General features: G+C 47.6%; 1 protein-coding gene across 6 annotated transcripts in view; it reads left to right on the top strand.

The window, feature by feature from the left end:
• PATJ (PATJ crumbs cell polarity complex component) overlaps nt 1-18582 on the top strand; it is a 3332662-nt gene that overhangs the window by 161716 nt on the left and 3152364 nt on the right. For all 6 annotated transcript variants that reach the window (XM_069642041.1, XM_069642043.1, XM_069642045.1 and 3 more), the window contains exon 5: nt 9502-9641. In XM_069642041.1, coding sequence (XP_069498142.1) covers nt 9502-9641 — 140 coding nt within the window. The remainder of the gene's footprint in view (nt 1-9501; nt 9642-18582) is intronic.

Here is an 18582-nt window from a genome sequence, read left to right as displayed (position 1 = left end):
CGAGGCGTTCAAGTAGTTTAGAGAGGAATGGGAGAAGAGAGACTGGACAGAAGTTAGAGGTAAGAAGGGGATCAGCAGAAGGTTTCTTCAGAATAGGTATGATATTGGCATGCTTGAATGCGGAGGGGAAGATAGCTGAGGAGAGGCAGATGTTGAAGAAGGAAGTGAAGTAAGGAATAAGAGGGTAGATCTTCGGGATAAGGAGGGTGGGGAGTGTGTCAGTTGGGGCAGACGTGGGATGGGCTTTCGACAGAAGGAGGGACACATCAGAAGGGGAGACGGGCGAGAAGTCAGACATGCAGGCTGAGGGGAATGGGGAGGGGGTCGGGGGGGAGTAGGGAGAGCAGTTAATGTTTTGACGAAGAGAAAGAATCTTGGAGGAGAAGTTCACAAAGTCAGAAGGAGAAAGGGTGGATGAGGCTGACGAGTCAGGGGTAGGCGGGGAGAGAAGAGGAGAGAGGGTTTGAAAGATACAGTGAGGGTGCGAGGCTTGGGAGTGGAGAAGGTTAGAATAGTAGGAACATTTAGCAGAGCTAAGGCATGAGTCATAAAGAGAATGGTAGGAGACATAGGAGGTTTGGTTAGATAGTGAGGGAAAATCGAGCCAGTCGCTCGAGACGACGCATGGAGACGACGCATGGAGAGAAGTTGAATGGAAAGCCATGGTTGAGAGGGTTTACGAGTAAGACGGAAAGAGAGGGGGTAAAGTAGATCAAGAGTGGAGATAGAAGAGGAAAGAGTAGATTGAGCGTCATTGGCCGAGAGAGAGGAGAAATCGGGGAGTGGGGGGAAGAGAGGAAGAGCAAGTGTTGAAAAAGAGAGACTGACTAAAGTTGCGAAGGTCACATTGAGAAAAGAAGGTAGGGGAGGTTATAGGAGAAGATGAATGGGGAAGGGGAGAAGGAGAGTAAAGCATGATGAGAGAGAAATGGGTAGTGTACAGACGGTAGAGGAGGGGTAGGTTGAGTTGAAGATAAGATCAAGAGCCAGAAGAGTCAGTAGGAGAAGAAATGAGGGGAAAGGAGATGTGGGTCAAGGATGGAGAAAAGAGGGGAGGATTGAGGTAGGGAGGTGAAGATTAAAGTCGCCGAGTACAGTGAGAGGAGAGGGGGCGGGAGAGATAAGTGAGAGGAGGTGGTCGAGGTCATCGTAGAAGGAGGAGAGGCGTCCACGAGGCCGATGGATGATTAGAAAGGAGATTGGGTGAGGGGAAGTAAAAGATTTGTATAGGTATTCAAAGGAAGGGTAGGTAGGAAGAGGCACTGAGTGTAGAACAGGGGTGGGATGCACCATAATGGAAGAATGCAGCACCAAGGTAGGTAGAAGAGAGGCATTTAGGGTGGAAGAGGAGGCCAATGCCACCGCCATGACCAGAAGAGCGAGAGATATGAGAGGAGGAGGAAGAGGATGTGGTGACGGAGGCAGGGACAGTAGAGTTGTGAAGGGGGATCCAGGTTTCGGTTAGACATAGGAAATGAAGGTTAAGAAGAAAGAACATGCCCAACACCGCTGCGTATGTGGGTTGGTGCTGCATTCTTCCATTCTGGTGCATCCCACCCCTGTTCTACACACTTGAGATATGTGGCCGGTTTGCCCACACACCTAACATTGTGCAAGACCCTGTTGGTCTTTGCTGTCCCCCATGAAACCCCTTTGCTCCCTGTTGCCTTTGATACCCAAGCCCTCTTCCCCTGAGGTGCCCCTCCTCGTCCCCATGAACACTGATTCATATCCCCTCGCCCTTCAAAGCCTTCCCCTGCTACTTACGGTCTATTCTGTGCACTCGTTAGCATTGCCCCTTCCATTGTGTACTTGGATCATTTCTTCTGCACTAACTTCACTTCTTCCTGTTTTCTTTCCTCATGCTTCTATCTCGCATTCTCTTGCATTAGTCTACAGTAGTGCACTATGTTTAGCTGAATTTCTGACCAAGGCTTAGCCTCCACCCCCACTAGCATCTTAAGCTGCTTTTTCACCTGCTTGGGCAACCCTTGACTTACTATGTGGTAAAATAACCCCACTGTTTTGTCCGACGGCTCACTCTGCTCCAGATGCCATCTCTCTTGAATATATTGAAGTGGGTCTTCATCCTCCTGCATTTTGCGTGCCATAATTGCGCTTATATCCAAGGTGGCTGGATAGTGCACCCTTAGAGCTTGCCTTACGACCATTCGGCAGTTATTGAACGGCGCACCATCGTGTCCTGTGTCCTGTGCAGTTACTCCATACATCGTCAGCTACCTCCCCAAGAATGGCCTAAAGTAAACTCTTCATGCCACCCACAGCTAATGTCGTTCCTGCTGTCAGTCTCTCAAGCTTGTCAATTCATTTCCCAGTCAATGATGGTAACTTGCATCTTAAATTGTCCTTGTCCATTTGCTACCATGGAATATACTAAGGCCGCCCACCACCCTTCTTCAAAAATGGAAACTCTGTCCGTCTGGTCCCTCCGCCCTGTCTCCCCATGTCTTTAGTGGCGCTGAACGCCCTTGCCATCTCTCTCTGTTTCCGTCCTGGCAGGGCCCTGAGCCTCTGTGCATATGGAGTGATATCATTTGCGCTGCACGATCCACCCGTACGATGCAGCAGTCGAACTTCGATGGTCTCCTTTTCTCTGTCCATGTCTTCTTCGCTTCCCCATATTGTGTCTCTATTAGAGCTTGCTTCCGTGGAGCGACAAGAGGGTCTTTCCTCTTTATCGTCCTCCCTCGCCTGTGAATCCTCCTTTGACCCCATGGTCCCGGTACTACTGTCACTGTCTCCTTATCTCAAGTCCTCAAAGCTAAGCCTCCTTTACATTGGGTCTTCCTGCTGCTTTCAATGGGAAATCCCATGCCCCCCCACCAATGGCCCAGTAGCTCTCTTATCTGGCCCTAGGGCAGCCGTGTTGTTTCTCCTACTCCTGTAGCGTTCCCCTAACCTTCTTCGTATTCCCTCCCCATCCTCATCTAAATGTGGCATGTCCGTCTCAATCTCCACTGCCCTTAAAGAGCGTCTCTCTCTGCTCTCTTCTCTATCCTGCTCACATCTCTGCTCCTCTTCTTCCCTGCGTCAGCGTTCTTTAATGAGTCGCTCGACTTCTAACCTCCTTTTCCGTTTCTTTATTTAAAATTACTTTTCCTGCTCTTTTTCTGCTTTCCTCCTTGCTATGTCCTCTAGCTCAGTTTTCTTTTCTTCTTTCTCGTGCTTCTGCTCACTCCCTCTTTTCGCAACCTTTCGCTTTCCTCCTTCTCATCCCTTTCCCTTCTATGTACGTTCTCCATTATCTCTGCCCATTCTTTAGCTTTCTCCTCTGCGGCTTTACTACTATGTCGTTCCTTCCCCATGTGCCCTGTCTCACTTGCGGCTTTCCTGTCCACTTTGAGCAATAGCTGTCTGCCAACCCGTTCATTCGGGACCATCATTTCTTGGAACTTACAAAGTCCGGTCTTCCCCAGGTCATTCTCCTTTAGCTTCACTTGCAGCTTGCTGCGCTCCTTACATCCGCTGCTGATATCTTGTGTTACTTTACTCGCTTGCTTTGGGCCACTAAGTGCATCTCTGCCGTTATATGCTCGAGGTGCGAAAGTGGGATTGGTGTATCCCGCCGCTGCTTTTACCTCCTTTACAGGGTAAAATCCCTTTATTTTCTGTTGCTTCATCTACGTCTGCAGTTTGAGGAGGAGGAGGAGAGGGAGCCGAGGGCGCCGAGGGCCCTTCGCCATCCATATCCCATTGACTCCGCATCCAATGCCACTGGATCGAGTCCCTGTCCTCATCCTGAAACATTTTCTGGTGACATCACCAATACCTTAGAGGAAAAATGTTCGATGCCTGACCCTTCAGCATATATGTCCACTTATGCAAACACAACGACAAAACTGACGTAATACAAACACAGCTGTTTTCCGGCCTTACGAACATGGTAAACCATTAAGTCACATGGTCCCTCTTCTGTAGCGTCCCCATATAGGAATACATGTCAGTGGTATAAATCAGGAAACCACCTTCCGTGATATAAGCTAGCTTCTCCCGCTAGCGCCTATACACAGGTAAACCATATATGATCATCCATGAACCAAGGTAAATTGCCTAACTCACAGGATAGCCATTATATATTATTTTTCGTTTTTTCATCTGCAAGTTAAGCTGACTGTCTAAAGAATGCGTAATCCTTACACAGAACAAAAACCGCAAAACACAAAACATCAAACAGTTCCCCCTATTTGCCATATAGCCAAGTCTATACTTGCACTCTGTGGTTCACTGAAACCATTCGGACACTGACTTTCCCACAACCTGCACCTCTGCCGTCCGGTCTGCTAGGTGTCCCACTGGATGCGGGCAGGAATTCCCTCCACAGGCGGCTCCTGTCGACTTCTTCTCTTTTTGGCCACGTGTAGTTTTAGGTATCGGTTACCGCGGGTCACCGTGCAGCCCCTCGGGCATGCAATGGGATAATGTGGCTTACTGGTGAAAGGTCTTAGCAGCCATCCCTCTGCTGCCACTTGTTGTAGCGCAGGGACTCTATAACAGTCACCCCAATTACCAGCAGAGACCCACTCTGGCCCTTCAAAAACTCCTCACTGCAATAATGGACGCGTCAGCTATGGGGCAAAGTTTACTGTCTTTATTATCTAACAAAATGACAGGAATCACTCTAGAAAAACATGAATTCTCCAGGGTTATCTTCTTCGGAGTGGGTGTCGCACAATTTTATCCAGGTATGACGTCACAAAACCAAGCTGCGTCAGGCATTCACATTGTTTTTTTTAGGTGAACTAAGTATATGTTCTAAAGGGGTTAATTCTAGTATTGGTTACCCATATCTGGTGGCCCCTCATGGGATGACCTCTGCATGTTTCAATTCACAATGTTACAGGGTCGGTCACAGGGAGATCATTGGCCCCTGCAACATATTACATCTTCATGTGAAAGGTGACTCTGGATTGGGCAGAATGGATCCTCCCAGCCCTGGGACCCTAGACGGTTACCAGGCTGAGTTTACCTTCTCAAGCTAATGAGAATGAACAAGGTGGGGCTGCGTGTTCCCTAATGTTGGCACGTCTGATCACCTAAGCCTTGAAGAGTGCATTCAGTTGGCAGTTTGTGAGAAACACTTTTATCTTTCCATCTTGTATTTGGTGGGAACAGCGTCTCTCCGTCCACCTCGAGTAAATAGGCATTGTCCTGTTCTTCCTGGTCATGTGTGTAGAGACCACGAAATGGCGCTCTCTTGCCTGTATTCATGCAGATTTTACTCTGAATTTCTTGCAGGTGGCTGATCGTCTTGGTAACCAGGACCTTTCCTGTCTCCACTCGTCCTTGGCTGGGTGCATTGTTTCTGCTTGCCTCTGGCTGCAGCAATCGTGCCAGCCCTTCCATGTGCTCGAAGCTTGCCTCTCCATCCTCATTCATTTCAGTGGGTTGATAGCTTCCATATTTGTCCTTATGACGTTTCCATTTTAGCGACAACCAAGCATATGCAAGCTTGGTAAATGTATACTTTAGCGTCTTGCGGTTCAGCTTTGGCGAAGAATGTGACTATATATAGAGAGAGATGTACGTGTGTCTGTCATCTACCTGCATGAGTCGTAAGCATGTGTTTCATGTCTATATGCAATGAGCTAATGCATGTTCGTGTAGCTTTGTGAATGGATGACATCATTCATTTCTTGATTTGTGGTCTGTCGACTTATTCGATGGATAGCTTCTACATCTCCTCCCGTGTCTGAGAGAGTAACAGATGCACCTCACTCTTAGGCCTTTCACTATCGTGTCTCAGTCTTCGGGCTGAGAGTCGTGCGGGTGTCATAAGGGCCATACTTGGACCTCTGTCTTCAGTAGTAGCGAGGGAGGAGGGTGTAGTGGAGGAGAGTGGAGAGTGGAGAGTGGAGGAACGGTGGAGAAGAGTAGTGGAGTGGTGAAGCAGACAGTGTAGTAGTATAAAGGAGTCAGGAGTGGAGGATCAGTGGGTGGAGGCCTAAAAGGAACAATAGTCATCCAAAAGGACAGTGGAGAAGAGGAATGAGAGTAGAGGCGGGTGGATTTGGAGGAGGAGAGTAGTGCGTGGGAGAGGAGAAGGTGTACATGGTAGAAGGAAGACAATCGAGGAGGGCATATGCAAGGCATAATTCCATACTCCTTTTAGAATACTAAGAACTGGATAGAGTAGGGAAAGTTTTAGGAAGTCTGTGAAGGGGTTTACCTTGAAAAGGCTTTCTGTTTGTAGATTCTCATTTCCAGTGTAAGATAGATCTTAGACAGTGGGTGTTGTGAGAAACCTGACGGTGTCTCACCTGCTAGTCCCCGGGGGTCTGTCATCCAGGTGGCCAGGACACTGCCACTGCTTTTTGGATCCAGTTCCTGGGGGTGGACCAGTGCGGAGGATCACCTGGATGAGGGGTATCGGGGAGTGGAAGTGGGACACCCGACGGCAAGATGCGTATCCCTTTCCCTGTAACACCTTTTCCCCATCCTACAAGCTAGGATACTTTAACTTGACCCCCACCCCTTTTCTGACACAAACGCTTTCTCACAGACAGCTTGCTGTGAGAGAAAACGGACTAACCCCTGAGCCGTATACCTGACCTGTCCCAATACAATGGGCAGGCAGGGTCAGGCAATTACTGATCCTTACACACACCCGACTTCCATCACACTTCCCCACACGGATAAAAGGCGGAGCGCGAAAGCACACTCTGAGCAAGGCAAAGCACACGAGAAAGCAGCAGTTCCAAGATGGCAGTTTAATACAAGGAGAAAGACGGCAAGACCGAAGAGAGTTGCAAGGAAGGAAGTGCCCTTGACCTTTTCAGAGAAAGACCGGTACATGAGCCTTCGAGAATAAGAAGCGCAAGACCTGGAATCCAAGCTGAAGAAACCTGCATTGTGTGTCAGAGGCTCTCACGCGTCGATAGCCAAAGCGGGGAGGATAGTTTTCCGCTGTGGTACTCTCCTTGGCTCCGACAACAAAGCAGCACCCGTGAAGTCGGCACAGCCGATGAGTTGGGGAGACTGATACCAGACCGGCCTGTGTTGAAGTCAAGGTTGCAAGTGCCATAATTGTATGGCGAAAACTGAAGAGAACAATGTGTGAAGCTATGTGCCAAGCGACGCAAATATAATTAAACAGCAGATGAGTGACTGAACTTTTGAATGCAAAACAGGTATCGTAAAAAGAGTGGTCCCGCGCCATGTGGGTGTTCATTCGAAGGTCTCTGTTAGGTTTTAAAAAGGAATTGTGAAATCTAGGTGGTCCTGCAACGGGTCAAGCCAAACCCTGTGCACATTCGAAAGTCTTCGATACATGATGCTAACTGAAATTAGTCCGAACCCGGCTGAGGGAGAATAATTGTATTAAGAAGGGGATCTGAACCCGGTTGAGGGGGATCCAGGGTGAACTGTGAATCACCCGAGAAAGAATATCCTATGAACATTGTGAAAGAGGATCTGAGCCAGGAAGAGGGCGATCCAAAGTGAAGATCGTTGTATTAAAGGGATCTGAGCCCCTGCTGAGGGGGCTATGGGGTGAATAGTGAATCACCTGAATTGAGTACTTGTAAGAGGAAAATAACTTCTTGTTTGTTTTGTCGTATCAGTCTCTCTGCATGAAGAGACATTGCTAGGCAAAGAGACTTGGGCACAGAAGGCCCTGATACTAAAGATTGAACTGTATCCTTGTGCTGTGCTACGCTCGAGTGAACCTCCTTGTCCCGTGCTGAAAACGTGGGGAGGGAGGCCAACTGCCTGAACATCCTGACAAATCATGTTAGTGAACACTTTCTTTTTCATAAACACTACCCGACACTATTTGTATTTAGAGGTAAGGATTGGCAATAGTTTTTTTATGTTTTAGTATAGGCCCTTTTATTTTGAAAAGACACCCCTAGGAGTGCGTTATTTGATGATGGTAGCTTGCTCCCACCTTTAGATTTAGGATTACATAGGTGTTTATCGTACCCTTGTAGTTCAATAAAACACCCTTGAACTGTGGTCACTCGTGTCGTTCTTACTGTTGATCCCATGCCTTCCTTACAGTGGTCAATATTCACCATCTACTAACCTGGGGTAAAAGATGCCTGGGTTAGGGAGGAGGTGCTTTACTAGACTATGGAGAGAGGGACGCTGATGGGACCCCTTAAAGAGCAAGTACAAACTGCGGTGGTAGTGCCCCAGGCAGCAAAACAACAATGTGGCACCCTTCCCCCGTGCACCCCTGGTCTTGCAGGGGGGGGGAGATGCTGCGTCAAATTTGTCAAAGGGCGCCAATGCGAAATCATCAGTGCCCTATTGTTAAAGGCGCCCAGCTCCCGAAAGCAGGATGCAATTAATTTCATTAGGGTGCCAGCCGCACCTTCTCCCCCCATGCCAGCCCGGGGGAGACTTAGAATGACTCTCCTGTGCTGGCGTGGCGGGGGGGGCTAATGGCACCCTGGACGGTCGCCCAGGCGGCACTGCCCTAAAGCCGACTTTGCTTAGAGTGTCCTGTGACATACGTGGTGGCTCTTATTGCAGTTTTTATCACACAAAAATCTGCTTGCCAAAAATAATGTTTACTTCAATTAACCATGACATCCAAATGGCTTCATGTTTTCTATGACAAAGCGAGTATTACGTGCTAAACTATTTGAATCTCCAGTGGGACCTGCTGTGTAGTGTTTGTTATGCCACTGGCGAGGCTTTGTGTGTGTGTCTGCAGAGCCTCGCAGGGGGTTGGAAGTGACAGTACACTACTACACTACCTCGCTGGGACAGACCGAAAATACCCTTTTGGCTTTATACAAGTGGCAGCTGGTGTAAACGGGGCCACATGCCACGACACAAAACACCCATGCAGGATTTAAAATTCCCAAAATATAATGAATAAACAGTGCTGCATTTATACTAAATACAATGTGTGAACTTTTCAGACCCGACGTGCGTTCTTTTTTCTTTGAAGAAAGTTACTTGTGCCATGGATACAAAGCTAATCGGTAATGAATGTTGTCCAGTTTGGCGCCAATCAGAAATGTATCATAGGCATTGTAGACATTTCAAGCTAGTCGTGCCATATGAGTTTGTCGCCAAACTTAGTAAACATTGAAAATCTGTGTTTAACTTATGAAGATTAATCAACTTAGTATTTCAATCTTTGGGAAACGGATTGGGTAATGTAGTCTTTTTGTGTCTGTATTTGTTTAAAAAATAAAAATAAAATTCTGCTAAATTTCGCTCAAATGTACACAGTTTTCGTCCAGACCTGGAACTCATAACTTACTTAGTTTGCGAATGAAGTGGGAGAATCACTTTTGAATTCCCTGCGGTTTCAGTTTTCTGAGCGGACTCCATGTGCTGTACTCTGTTCCACTGGAAGTAATGAAGTGAGATCCTCCACAGAATTAATTTAGTTTCAAAGTGCTGAGCTTGGTCCATCTAACAGAGAATAAATCTCTGTCCTGTGTTCACGTATTTTAATAATAGAGAGTAGGTTGGCAGCAAGCGAATAACCTTACCAAATCAATATTCTACTTTTTTCATTAGGGAAGGCAAATTGAACATATAGATATAAAAAAGCCTTCTGTTGGAGGTCTTGGATTTAGCGTGGTTGCTCTACGGAAACCAAATGTGGGAGAAGGTGGTATATTTATCAAAGAAGTGCAACCGGGAAGCATCGCAGACCGGTAAGGATCATTGTATTGTCTTTGATGAAAAATGTGTGTTATGTTAAGTACTGCATTTTAAGACAGTCTTTGTACGAAACTATGAATAACACCATGAACACTACACTTATGCACAATCAACAAACATATACACCTCTATCAAATAGCAAGCAATTGACACTCATTGATTAAGAATGTAACATGTTGCATCGTGTTGTGTGCCTTCCCAACTGGGCGCCCAGGAATGAGGTGCTAACGTTTTGGGCAAAGCCATACCAGCTGTGATGTCGGGTCCCTGGTAGTGTGTGGGGCCCGACCTTGGGGGTAGGCCTGGCTTAGTGCGCCGCGCGGTGCGCAAAATAAGACGCGACCACACGTTTTGCTGCATAAACCAGGACTGGAGTTTTAACGCCAGTTCCGGTGATTCCTTTATTTCCGGTGTGTCACGTGACCTGGAAATAACTGGGCACGTGACACCACATTCCTCCCCAACTTGGAGGTGTTTACACCACTATTAACAACAAACATTAGAACGGTACCGTGCATTCAAACGGACTCTGAGTTCATCTTGGCCGGGTTTTCTGTAGGTAAACTCTGTCCACCACGTATCCTTGGAGACGGGAGGACGGTCTGGGCTTCTCTCTCAGGAGGTAGCAGGTGTTTCCTCACTCTGGCATGTCCGCCCTTGGGAGCTCAGGTTCAGTCCTATCTTCTTGCTGGTGTGGCGTCTCGGGGTCTCTTGGCGTGGCATAGATTTTGGGTGATACTTGGTCTCGGGGCGTGCAAGGTGCCATTGTCTCTCTTCTTGGGGACGCTGGGCCCTCTTCCCACATGTCGGGTGGTACTTTCCTGAAGTGTGACACATTTCTTGTCACTGTTTCGCTCCCTCGGGTGGCGGTAACCATGCTGTGGTTTGCCGCACTGACTGTCCACGGTTGGAGTTCAATGTTGAGGGACATCTTCTTGGGCGTTGACCGGTTTTTGATGATGACAGTGTCACCTGGCGTTAGCTCTGTGACTGGCTCGCCTGGTAATACTTTCTTGTTCATTTCGCCTCAGTCGCATGGCGCCTATGGCCGGGATGTCAGGTTCGGGGGCTACCCACTGAGGGTGTATGGGAAGCTCTGCCTGTATGGGTGCCCCGAGCATGAGAGCAGCAGGGCTGATGCCTGTGGAAGAGTGTGGGGTTTGCCTGTGGGTCCTCAAAATACCGCTCTCAGCCATGGATGTCCTCGTTCTTTGGTGATGCGAATGACCTTATTGAGTGACCCCATGAATCTCTCGGCGTCGCCGTTTGCTTGGGGCCATCTTGGGGTGATTCGCTTGTGTTTTACATTTATGTCCTTAAAGAAGTCGCGCAGCTCTTGGCTGGTAAATGATGGTCCGTTGTCGCTCTTTATCTTTCTTGGAATTCCGTGTGTTGCGAAGATCTTTTCTAGCGTGAGGATTGTGGTCTCCGTGTTGGTGGACGCCACGTGTTCTACCTCAGGATACCTGCTGAACTCGTCAATCACCACGAGTAGATATCCTTCGCCGGCAATTGTACAGTGGTCCATGCTGACTGCATCCCACTGCTTGCTGCTTCTTGGGGCACTACTGATGGGTTCTGGGTTCTGGAGGCTTGGCAGGCTGCGCAGGATTCTACCAGCTCCACTACCCGTTGTTGTATGTTGGGCATCCACATTCTGGACTTTAGGTATGCCGTGGTTTTGACAATGCCCTGGTGTCCGCTGTGAGCTAGCCGGAGGGCTCCCTCCTCTAGTGATGCTGGCAGTATGATTCGGTGCCCTTTGAGGAGTACCTCACTCAGAACATTCATACACTGGTGCACTCAACATTCTCCTGGCTGCATCATACATCACATTCTATTGGCAATCACTACAGGCCAGTGACAAAGTACAAGACTATATATAACATCTCCCTTTCTTACCAGATTCAACCACAACATAACATCTCCCTTTCATACCGGAAGTACCCACGCGTGACATCTCCCTTTCATATCAGGTTCATACACACAAACATCATCCTTTCATTCGGGTGGAGGGAGGTCAGCCAAATACACATCACTCGCCCAGTCATAGATCTAAACACAACCAGAATCTCACACAGATGAACTACATGTAACAGATGGGGTGCTCCTGGCAGCACCGGAAATCTTAAACTAAAACTATTTGAGTGCACCAGTGTATGAATGTTCTGAGTGAGTCAGTTGGGGGCCTGAGCTGGAGTGAGTGGATGGCCGGTGGGTCTTCTCCTTCATGTGTACTGTACTTCCTATCCCTGTCCTTGTCCTGTCATCCAGACTACTGTAAATACCTGAGAGTAACTGGAACTGTACATATTGTACCAATAAAGCATACCTGGAACAACATCAGTCTCCACAGCTGGTCTGTGTGTCCCTTGTGACTAATAAGAGACTTTATTACATTGGCGACGAGGATGGGATAGGAAGTACAGTACACATGAAGGAGAAGACCCACCGGCCATCCACTCACTCCAGCTCAGGCCCCCAACTGACTCACTCAGAACATTCATACACTGGTGCACTCAACATTCTCCTGGCTGCATCATACATCACATTCTATTGGCAATCACTACAGGCCAGTGACAAAGTACAAGACTATATATAACAAGCGCCAGTTTCGTGCTAATGATTAAACGAGTTGGAAGCATTAACCCGGCTCCCGCGTATCATTGGTCTTGATTTATTTGAACAGCCTGATTATCTTTAATTGCTGCCTCTGACTTTAGTCGGAACCTAACACAACTGTTGCTTGTTATGTACGTCATACATGAGGAAACGAACACTGCTGCATTCATGACTACCATCTTTATTATATATTTGTGGAAACGTGTAGGTCCATGAATGGGTTTCTTGGCGCGTGGATACAGAGCGCTAGGTTATTAAGCCAAGTAACTGCGAAGAATCAATAAAGTATTCCACACTTACTCCTTTTTTCTCCCTCTTATTGTGGTACAGTTATTTTCAGATTATACGCATCTGCTGTAGGCTTTTTTTATAACGCATTTTTATTTTCAGTTTCGTTATTTGAAACATTAAACATTGCAGCACCCTCTGCCCCCACCCAACTCCTAGCCCCTCACCCGAGAAACTCCCCTCCCTAACGCGATTCGATTAGGAAGCAGGGCATTCGAGAATGAGTAATTCAGTTAATTCCCAGAATGCAAAGTCTTTCCCTGAAGTCGTCATGCAAGGACAGTACCAGTTTCCACTCAATTGAAAACTTGTATTTATCTCCCTGTAGCAAGTATGTGATCCATCCTAGGGAAACCAAGTTCCAGACCGTGGCAATCCATTCCTGCTCGCGTGGGGGCACTTTAGAGCTCAATTTTTGCGCAATAATGAGCAGTGCAGCCAAGCTCAAGATGTAGGCTTTTCACATATGTTTCAGCCACAACTTGCTGTTCAGATCGCATAGACCCAACAGCCGTTCCCTGCCACCCCTCTTGGCCTGAGTGGCAAAGATTTTCTGCCTATTGTCGTTGACTGACCCCCAGCAGCCTTGGGCAGCTCTCTCAGGAATCGTAGGGAACGGTTTGTTAAACATGCTACACAAACACCTCCCTTTTATCCTTTATCTTCCCCACGCTATCCATCGCCGATGTTTTGGGAAAACAAAGGCCGAGTATACGTACGTTCAGGCATTTAGAACGTCACTGCTCTTTTAGGAAGCGTTGGGGGGGTTTCTTTGGAAACGTGGACGCTCCGTGTTCCTGGGGTCACGTGTCTTTGCATGGTGATCACTGATATGGTCGCGTGACGTGCATACGCATATTTAGGCCCCGCCTCTCAGATTCACTTTGCTTCTGAATTTGCTTCTTTGGCCAAGTTTTGTGCATGACTTTTTGGCATTTGGAACCCGGCTTGTTTCTTGGATTTTCGCTTCTGGTTCCCCTTTCAGCTTTGGTTGCTGACTTTGGCTACGACAACTGGAACGTTTTACGGACTGCTTTTGGATTACGGCTTCCTCTGTTTTGGACCTCGACCGCATCGTTAAGACCCACGGAATTGTTATAAGGACCTGCTTGCATATAATTTCTTCTGCTTCATTGCCCTACCAAATTTCACCTGGAACTTTTCACGCAGCATTTCGGATTTGGCAATTCTGCATTTGTTTTTCTTATTGAACTTGAGACGCTCAATGGTCTAGGCGTCCGCGTGCCGTCGGTTTAGGTGGACTTGAACTCCCTTGTTGGATTGTTTATTTTAGGCATCCTCGTGCCGGCGGTGGGTAGGTGGATCATAATTTCTTGTTCTCACTTAATGGACATCAACGCTTCAAGCTCCCACACCATTTCTTCCTGGACAATCATTTATTTAAGGACTCTGCAACATCTCACATGTCGTAAGACCGTTCTGTTATCTCCATTCCAGTAATCTTCTTTTTCCTTGTTCTGGTCATTCATTCAAGTCCTTTTCTGTTAGAATTTAGACGCCATTTTTTCTTTCAATTGGAATAGCCACCTTTCTGCAGTTCAAGCTTTCCTTCCGGTACTTTATCATTAAGTATCAGATATTTGTTAACCCTCTGTCTCCTACTGTTACTAATTTGTTGTTCCCTTGCAGGTTGGCTGGTTCCGGTGGCGTCCACTCATCTTTTGGTCAATTAACCGTTCAGGGAGTTCATTTGATTCCTCTGATAGGTACATTCACAAAAAGAACTCGTCATCTACATGACGAGTTCAAATCTCAAGTCAGAGCTCTTCTTATTGGTCAAGAATGGGCTCTGTTGTTACAAGCTCCACCAAATGTGTGTCCAGTTGCCCTTTCCCTGGCATTCCCGTCGTCCGCTTTGAGGTACATTTGCACTAATCATATACCATATTCGCTGCCAGGACTCCTGGGATTTCAACTTCCAATTCCCTTTCCACACCATCATATAAGGAAGCTTCTCTCCCTCTGAGACATTTTCCAGAAGTTTATAACAAGCAGCCAGCCTATGGGAGCTCTGCCCCTCAAGAATTCTAAGTTCTATTCCTAATGGTGCCCTACTGGCAGCTTGGCGAGTGTCCCTGTTTGTCAACCAGTGACGAAGTTGTATATATCTAAACCGTTCCATCTCGGACAGCCCAAATTTCTCCTTACACTCCTGAAATGTCAGCGTCTCCTGATCCACATACAAGTCTCTAAGCCTTAAGGGCCCATCTGACTTCCAGCCTTGAAATGAGCTGGGGTTTAGTCCCGGCGTAAACGCTGGATTTTGAACCACGGGGGACAATGGACCCAGCCCCAAAGCGATCCCTCTTTGCGCACTTGCCTTGTCCCAACTTCGAAGCGTTGCCAGTGTCGTGGGCAACAATCCTCCCTGACAGCCCCGTGCCTCTTTGGGCAGGAAGGGAAAGTACTCCAACGGAAAAGGGGCAGCTTCTTGCTCAATTTCCAGCCATTTAGGGGTTTCCGAAGAGCTTCCCCAGGCAAGCATAGGTGCGACCTGTGCCACTCTATAGTAGTATGTTTGCTTTAAATAAGCCTGCATAGGTCGGGGTCAATTTAATGCCTAGGTAAGGAAGATTTGTGGGAGACCAGGGGATGGGAAAGGCCGCCCGCACCTCAGCCAGTGCCTCAGGAGATTCAGTTAACGCCATGCCAATCGATTTATTAGCATTCACCTCAAAGCCGGAGATTTGAGCAAATCGGGATCATAAATTCATCAGGGGAGGGATGGATTTAGGTGCATCGTTTAAGAAACATAGCAAATCATCTGCATATAACGCTATTTTATGGCATTGTTCTGCGAATTCAAAGCCCATGATTTCCCCACTCAATCTAACATGCTGTGCCAAGGGCTCTATTGCCAGTGCAAAAACTAAAGGGGAGAGGGAGGCAACCCTGCAACCCTGCCTGGTCCCCCTATATAAACGTATTTGCTGGGGTCCAATTTGCATTCACTTTAACTTTAGTAGAGGGGAGCTGATAATTGGAGAGGATCAACTTCAAGAAACTAGGGCCAAATCCAAATCTCTCCAGCACCAACTGCAAGTAACTCCAAGACATACTGTCAAAGGCCAATGAGCATCTAATGATAACAATGACAGTTTACCTGGTAGTCTAGGGGCCAAGGCTATCAAATCTATCACCCGACGTATATTATCGTCGAACGATTACGTATAAACCCCGTTTGATCTCTCTCTCTCTACTAACGTCGGAAAGAACCTCCCCTAGTCGCCCTGCTATTACCCTACTCAACAGTTTTGCATCTGTGTTCAATAAGGTCATAGGTCGATAAGATGCACATTCAGCCGGATTCTTTCCAGGTTTCAGAATCAGTATCGTAGTGGACATGGATTCCGAGACCGAACCGGTTGCCCAGATATCATTAAAGAGTTTTGTTAAGTAAGGGGAGAGCACAGCCCTGAAGGTCTTAAAAAATGTATTCGTGAACCCTTCGGGCCCCGGGGCCTTACCCAAAGGGAGGGATCGAATAGCAGTCTATACCTCCTCTTTTGTATTTGGCTCCTCTAACAGCTCTCGAGTTTCTTGGGGCAACTGTGGCAAGTGCGCATCCCGTATAAACCCATCAGCCGTATGCAAATCTGTTTGGTGGGGGGGCAGTGAGGTCCCTGAAATCCCCCTCTACTATACAGAGTTTATCCTTCTCTGAGGTAGCCCTGCTCCCATCCCCATCTAGCAATGCTTCAATCCTATTACGACTAGCACGCATTTTCAACGTAGTCGCCATAAGCCAATTGGCTTTATTTCCTTTAGAATAATAGTATTGTTTAATTCTCATCATCCTATACACTGCACGGCTCATGTGATGAGCTTCTAGAGCCCTCTGGGCTATCCTAACATCCCGTTTCAGCCTTTGAGTGGGTCTGCATCTATGGGATTCCTCCCTCTTCCGGAGCTCCAGCTCCAGCTGGGACTATATTTGTTTACTTGCCCTCCCCTTCTCTGCCGACAAAGCTATAATCTGGCCCCGAAGCACAGCCTTTGCAGCGTCCCATATCATCGTATAAAGCAGTTCATCTGTCTCATTCTCATTAAAATAATGGGAGATAGCCTCTGAAATACAAGAGCGGAACTGGGGATCCTCCAGGAGGAACTCATTTAACTTCCAGGGGCGTGTAGTGTGTGGCGAGACATTAAGGGGGGACAACGTTAATAGTACCGGGGCATGATCTGACAAGGCTTTAGGTAATATATCTACGCCAATTGTTGGGCTATAAGCTTGTCAGACACTAAGAACATGTCCAGTCTGGAGAATCCCCTGTGCACTGCCGAATAATATGTATAGTCTCGCTCTTCTGGATAACAGAATCTCCATGCCTCTATAAGGGAGTGCTCTTGCAGGAGCGTAGTAAGTGCCAAGTAATTCTTCTTGTCAACACTAGTTGGAGGGAGAGACTTGTCCATCAGAGGATTGACCACAGCATTAAAATCGCCTCCAATCATGATTTCACCTTCCGCATGCTCAAACAGGAGTTTGGATAAGGAGGCAAAGAACATGTCTTGCTGTGAGTTAGGTGCATACAGAGAAACCAGTGTCACCTTCCTACCCTGTAACCTAGCCACCACCAGGACATATCTGCCCCCCCCCCCACAACCCTCAGCGTCTTGCAAACCACAAATGGGGTCCCCTTACGAACCAGAATGGCCACCCCGCCTCTTACTCCCTGAAGAGGCGCAAAATTTCATGGGATATAATTTGTTATTGAGCCTGAATTCATCAGATGGGAGCAAGTGAGTCTCCTGAAGAAATAGGAGCGAGGAGTCTAGAGTGGCCATGCGGTGCATCAATGCCCTTCGATTAATCTGGGAATTCAACCCCTGCACATTCAGGGAGAGGCAGTGGAAATTCAGGTTAGTCATAGCCATATCGTTTTCTCCTTGGAGCGGGCGTCCATCACCACCCCCCCCCCGTTCAGCATGTCTAAGGGACAGAAGCCCACTCACCTCATTCCCCATCCACCTCACTAGTTTCCCATGGCCATTGAGCCCAAGTAAACCTCGTATGCAATGGGACTGGTTCTGATCAACCCCCAATTTCGAAATTTGTATTTCACCATAATGCATATCAGATACATATCAAAGGGACACATGAAACCCTGAGCATTCCAGAAGAGTGCAAACCCTGACACAAACCTTAAAAACTAGACTCCTTAAGTAACATAAAAGTGCAAAAAAAAGGACAAGAAAAATAAAAGGAATGAATAAAAGAACAAATGACCAACTGCTTGCCAAACTCTTAATGCAACTAATTTGAACAGCCACCCTTTCAGGGTAACAATAACGGGCATAATCCCTGTGATGGCCACCCATCTTTAGAACACTTCAGGGTCATCCCAACATGTCCCGGATTGTAGTAATCGCACGCATGGAGAGCGCACAAAGAAGCGCTATCAGGCTTTATTACATCTTTGCATACCCCAGCAGTCCACCAGCAACACCCTGAACAGGACCCAAGGCAAGCGGACATCATACCAGTTTTTGTGCGGGTGTCCCAACCAGTTCCTCTAGGGACGACCTCCAGCTGCACTTCGTCAGTCACCTTGTAACCGTACCCAAAACAGGGCAAAGGAAGAACAATTCTTATACCAACATAAGTACCCTGTCTGGGGAGCCCAGAAACTACTTCCAGCCGTTCCTTGCAGACGCCATTCACATATTAAGGCAAATACTTTCCGCAGAGAGGGGGAACCAGTTTATCACAACTTGACGAACTGTAATGCTGTCAGTCCTTCTACACTCTCTGAAGAGGCGCATGAGTTCTGCAGCTTGACTGTCACCGCCAGATCAGGGGGGAATAGTGTTTTCCTGTTCCACATCTTCCGATGCCTTGGGTGTTGTAGCTAAAGCCCGACCCCTGGGCTTTCGCCTCTTATCCTTTGGTGTGGGACTAAGAGCCAACCTGTTCTCATCGTCAGTGCCCTTGCCACCAGACGCACTAGCAATGTCTCGTAGCCACTCATCTGCTTCTCCCTCGGAACCGATGACGCA

Source organism: Ambystoma mexicanum, chromosome 1q (assembly GCF_040938575.1).
Source record: "Ambystoma mexicanum isolate Mex_15411 chromosome 1q, UKY_AmexF1_1, whole genome shotgun sequence".
Lineage (NCBI taxonomy): Eukaryota > Metazoa > Chordata > Amphibia > Caudata > Ambystomatidae > Ambystoma > Ambystoma mexicanum.
Note: the sequence above shows the minus strand (reverse complement) of the source record. Positions and strands in the feature narration are given on the sequence as shown.